General features: G+C 40.9%; 1 protein-coding gene across 1 annotated transcript in view; it reads left to right on the top strand.

The window, feature by feature from the left end:
* Positions 1–5535, top strand: part of Nek10 (NIMA related kinase 10) — a 194168-nt gene extending 188633 nt beyond the window's left edge. The window contains exons 34-36 of the mRNA XM_028856310.2: positions 213–265; positions 343–398; positions 3883–5535. Coding sequence (XP_028712143.1) covers positions 213–265; positions 343–398; positions 3883–3940 — 167 coding nt within the window. The 3' untranslated portion in view covers positions 3941–5535. The remainder of the gene's footprint in view (positions 1–212; positions 266–342; positions 399–3882) is intronic.
* The last annotated feature ends 465 nt before the right edge of the window (positions 5536–6000 follow it).

Genomic DNA, 6000 nt, shown 5'->3' on the forward strand with positions numbered 1-6000 from the left:
AAGTCCAGGGAGGGATCAAACTCAAGTCTTCAGGCTTATTGAAGCAAATACATTTTACCTACTCAGCCATCTCTTTGGCCCTGGAATTTGCCTTTGAGTCTTTACAGTTAAGAAACTGACCCTATTTCCTGCAATGAAGTATTAATTACCAGTAAGGTGTAATGAAGAAGTTATGACCCAAAGGTTGACTGTCTGTAACTGCTGTGTTTCAGGTCCACCCACCAACTTTGAGTTGGAAGAGGGACTCACATATGAGCAGATGCAGGTAGTATTTCTGCAGCCCTAGGTGTTTTTCTTGTGTTGCTGTTAATTCCCTATTAACCGAATTTCCATCAATTTCAGACTGTGATTGAAGAGGTCCTAGAAGAAAGCGGCTATTACAACTTTACAACTAACAGGTAAGAGCCAGAGTTTCCTTTCAAAGGTGAAGAATGAATTGAGATTGTTGGACATTAGCTCTGCTTTCTCCATTCTTGGTTCCATAAAGCTTTATTTCTACAAACTGATTAAAACACTTTTATATTTGCTTTGAGTAGATATAGACATAGAGGGAATATGTGTTGCTCAGCTTCTGTGGAGACCTCACTACTGTGTTCTCCAATGAAGCAAAAGGTTTTTGCTGAGTATCTACTGGCTGCTTATTAGACAATAAACATGAGTCAATGGGAAAGCATTTCTGGGTTGATTGGTTCCTTGAGTTAAATAGTTGCTAGATCATTCTAGATGAGGTGGAAGCTCAGATATCCATTGTTCTCAGAGTCAAGCAAACCACATTTTGTGTGGCTTTAAGATACATAAACTATTTGATAAATTTAAATGGAGTTTAGAATTCCTGTAGTTAGGCAACGTGATGCCATAATAATTTGAAGGTACTTCGTTTATTTGATAGGTGGTTCTGGAAAATACTGACAAAGATAATGAAGTTAGTAAGATTTCACTGTCAAGCACATTTCCATATTGGGTGTGTCTTGAGTTCTCCCACTCAAAGACTGGAGTAATCATCTTCCAGCTTTAGCCCATCATTGTTGGTTGCCTTCCTCAGGGAGTACCCATTCCTGCTGTTTCCAGCCTTTCCTAACATGGACAAAGAACTGAGTAAACACCAGAGAAGTTCAGTGGAAAAGAAGTCAGGTCCTGGCATTTGGGGATTGGCCAGCACTGTGAAAGTACTGTGCCTGGGAGGCCATGAGCTCTGGGAGCAGCAGCTGACAAAGGTGTCCCTCTGTGTTCCCAAGGAGCCATTGAGTTGAACCATCCACATCCAGCACATACCCCAGATGCTCAGGACTCCTGCAAGCAGGCTTCTCCTGGGGGAAGAACACTTCTTTTTGTAGCCAATAAAGATACTTTGTGGTGGCTTTCTAAGTTATTCTGAAAGTTTCCCTTAAGGACAGCAAGTAGCCTTGAAAGCAAGGACTCAGGAATGGCTTGCTAAGGTTATTACAGAGAAATTACATTCTTCTTTGAGTTCAGTTCAGTGTCCTGCTTTTCTCTCCCGATCCCATTTCCATGAGCCTTTCTTGTGAATCACACATGAGATTATTCAACCACTTGCTCCTTTGGCTTGATAACATATTTCTAAAATACAACCTTTGAAAATTTAGCTGCTTGTGATTTGAGACTGCAGAGCCAAGATGATAATTGCCATGTTGCAAGGATACATTGTGGATAGAAATGACTGTCCTTACAGGTGCTCTCCTTCCACCAGCCCAGGGAGATGTCTGTATTTTCACTTTTGCTCAAGTGCTGAGCATACAAGCCTCCTGCTGGCAGTGTGCACATCTCTGTTCTGTTCTTGACTTTCAGCATTTTATTATTTCAAGTGCCCTTGGCTTGAAGTAGTGGGGCAGAGTCTATCATTGTATGGCTATTGTCATTTGTGTGTATTTCCTCAGAGGCTCAAGAGCAAGGGAAGTGAATAGCTTCATATTCTTGTAGAAAATCAAACTATGTGTCAATGAAAAATTAGGTGTGTGAGTTTATAGAGACTTATGATTGGCATTATTGGTTTATTTAATGGTACCTCTCCATTCTCACTTGTGAATAATTGTAAACCCAGGTAGACACATACCAAACTGCAGCTTAATGATTCAGTGATTGACCAGGAGAGCTGTGTGTAAGTAAGTGAGAGTCATAAATTCTAAGTGTGGGGCTGAGGAGACAGCTCCATGTGAGAGGGCTTGCCCTGCAATCATGAGAACCCCCAAAACTCAAGTTAAAAAAGAAATAAAACCGGCATAGGGGCTGGGGCGATGGCTCAGTGGTTAAGAGCATTGGCTGCTCTTCCAGAAAACTTGGGTTCAATTCCCAGCACCCACATGGGGACTCAACTCTCTGTAACTCTAGTTCCAGGGGATCTGACACTCTCTTCCGGCCTCCAAGAACACCAGGCTAGCAAGTAGTGCACAGACATATACGTAGGCAGAATACCTGTACCCAAAATACCCTGTTTTACAGAATTTAGAGATAAAGAAAGAAGAAAAACAGGTGTGATAATGTGTGCTTGTAATCCCAGTGCTGGCTTATCCCTTGGGTTCAGGCCACTTGGTGAGTTCCAGGCCAGTGAGACTCTGGTTCAAAAATCAAGGGAGATGGTGTCCAGGGAACAACAGTCAAGGTGGCCTTCTGGCTTCTCTCTCCCTCTCTCTCTCTCTCTCTCTCTCTCTCTCTCTCTCTCTCTCTCTCTCTCTCTCACACACACACACACACACACACACACATACAAATGAGAGAAAGAGAGATTATTAACATAATAATAGTTATTATATAATTCTCTACAAGTGGTGTGTAACTGAGACCATTTAAATTAATTACATTTTTTAGTGTGATTGCGTGCATGAGAGAAAGCAGGGATATCATGAAAGGTCAGAGGACAACTTTGAGGAGTCAGTTCTCTCCTGTGACCATGTGGATCTCAGGGATTGAACTCAGATTTTCAGGCTTGTCAGCAAGTACCTTACCCTCTGAGACTTCTCCAGGCCCTATGATGACTTAACAATATTTTGTCAGGATAATGATGGTGGAAAGTGTTGAGAAACATATATACAAGTTAAAAAGCAGTGCACATTGAATCTTCATGCATTGTTTTGCTTGTTCAGACTGATGAACACGTGATACAGGTAGATGAGCACAGATGTTCACGTGTGTCTTAGTTAGGGTTTCTATTGCTGTGAAGAGACACTATGACCACTGCAACTCTTATAAAAGAAAACATTTAACTGCGGCTGGCTTGCAGTTCAGTTCATTATCATCATGGTGGGACATGGTAGCATGTAGGCAGACATGGTGCTGGAAAAGTAGCTGAGAGTAGAGAACGAGCTACATCCTGATCTGCAAGCAACAGGAAGTGATCAAAACTAGGCATAGCTTGAGCATAGGAGACCTCAAAGCCCTCCCCCACAGTGACACACTTTTTCCAAGGCCACACCTACTTCAACAAGGCCACACCTAATGGTGCCATTCCCTATGAGCTTATGGGGCCAATTACATTCAAACTACCACAATGTGATACAGGTAATGAACACAGGTATTCATGTGATACAGTAAACGCACATAGACATTCATGTGACAGAGGTAAATGAACACAGATGTTCATGTGATACAGGTAAGTGAATGTAGAAGTTTATGTGGTGTAAGGCTATGTTGAATGGTATTGATTTTCCACTATGAAGAATCACTGGTTCTCATTATACTCAGAACAAAAGAAAAATCCTATCACCAAGTTTCAGCAAAAGGTCAGAGCTTTCTAAAACTTCCCATTGTATTAATTATTTTTATTAATTGTGGTTTATTTATTGTTCATATTTGCTTAAGCCTGAGCTATTGAAATTTGCCAGTTGGACAGAAATGTCTGTGACTCTATGGTACTCTTTCCACTTCCAGATCTTCCAGATGTCACTCTTATCCATGGGGGACCAAGAATTACCCAACCAAAAGATAGGAGCGCTGCACTGGAGCAGAGGGCCTTTCCCAGTCAAGTTCAAGTTCTAGGCTTCAGCCGAGACTACAAGATGCCCAGGACTAGCTGCTGCTAGAGTGGTACAGAAAATACCAAGTCCCAGAGCTGCAGGAATGTGTGGCAACCACAGTGCTGGGTCTCTGTCCCCTGTGTGCATTACATGCACAATGGCGGGCTAGTGGGTGCTTCTGGGAGAAAACACTGCAAAATGGCTCCCAGGGTAGGCGTGGGAGTAGCACAGAACTTTCCTCAAGGTTAATCATAAAAACAACTTCTATTTTTCAAAGGAACATTTTATACTCATGATTGCTGAAACTATGCTTAAAAGTATGCTTAAAAGTATCTAGCCTTCCTTCTACACAAAAGTTTTAGATAAAACAATTACATGACCCAGTGAAAAATATTATGTATTCCATTGTGTTCCCCATTTTTAATCTTAAAAGAAATTTAGAATATGATAGTTTGTAAATGAAATGATTGATTCTCTGTGATCCACTTGGGTGCTAGAGGTTCTGAGACGTGACACAGTGCAGACAGTATTTATAACCTTGCACACATCTGGGAGCAGCTGTCATTGTAACACCTGGGAGCAGCTGTCAGATACTCTGATTGCAGCTAGACTAGTAGAGTCTACTGGTGTAGAACGTGTGTGTGTGTGTGTGCGTGTGTGTTTGTGTGTGTGCGCGTGCGCATATGTCCAGGAAAAGAGGAGGGACTGATTAGGTGACACTTTGCTGCTAATCAAGCTTGCAATGTTTCTAGAACACTTTGAAGAAGTCACAGACCATGAAAGAGATGATGACAGACCTTATTCTAGATCTTACCAAACTGCTTATGTGTAAGATAAATGTTTGTTGTTTTTGGAATCCTCCCAGAGTTATAAAATAAAATATAAATTCCTTCTTTACCCATTGATATGGCCCAAAGAAAGAGAAATCAGAATGCCAAATAGCATCCCACCTCTATTGAGACAGGATTTGCTAGGTCACTGAGTTCAAATTCCTCCTCTTCAACTGGCTTCTGATCACTCTAGTATGGCGTCAACCCAAACTCTATGTGTCCCCACTTCAAAGGCAGTTCATTGTATGTAATTAGCTAGCTGGAAGATGAGATTACACTTTTAACTTCCCATTGATTTGTGTTATCTTTAACTGCGTTGATGTATTTTAGCATGATTAAATAGTGAATATATTGGCAGTCATTGAGACACAACTTTCCTGGATAGTATGCAAATCACTTAATGTGAATTCATCCTATTTTTTAGAATTAGTATGTTTAACATTTAAATTATATCCCAATTCCCTTTGATCACAGACTAATGCCTTTCCAGGTTACTAATGGTTATTTTCTTTCTTTAAGCCAAGATAACAATTAAAATATACTAATTTTAAATATTAAATACAGTGATGAAAAATTTCAGTTTCAGCTCTCAAAACAGTTCCATCCATATATGAATTTTACATACAGAATCCAAACACTATTATTGATTCACTGAAGCAAAGTTTTATTTCTGTTTGCAGTCGTTTTTGTAGGTCACCTGACATGTGGCAAGAGGCATAGGCCTGGAGGGGCATGGACTTGAGTCACAACAGAAGCCTTACATAGAATGTTCTATGCTGTGGGGTAAATGCTCAAACAATCATATTCTTTCTCAAATGGTAATATATAGTAAATAAAAAGAATGGCATCCATTGCCTTGGTAAAGAAAACAATATTTAATTGAGGTATTTTTTTTAAATGAGTGCAGTCTACTGATGGAAAAGGAAAAGATATACGGTTTCTCCATATCTCTTTTAGGCCATAGGAATGGCACTTATCACAGAACAAGCCAGTAAAATTAGCAAAAAGATGCCAACACATCCCCCTGGAACAGCTGCTCAGGCCCAGCTGTGCAGTAGCTGGGTGGATTTGCTAAGGTGCAGGCTGTGTATGTTCCCCTTGAGTTGCTCCCGAGTCTCTGCAGTCATTGACCCTCATCCTCCAGGTATAAGGAGGCCCTGGAATGCAGCCTCTCCCCAGCAGTGAAGTTAGCCTTCCCAAAG

The sequence above is a fragment of the Peromyscus leucopus genome, chromosome 9 (assembly GCF_004664715.2).
Source record: "Peromyscus leucopus breed LL Stock chromosome 9, UCI_PerLeu_2.1, whole genome shotgun sequence".
Lineage (NCBI taxonomy): Eukaryota > Metazoa > Chordata > Mammalia > Rodentia > Cricetidae > Peromyscus > Peromyscus leucopus.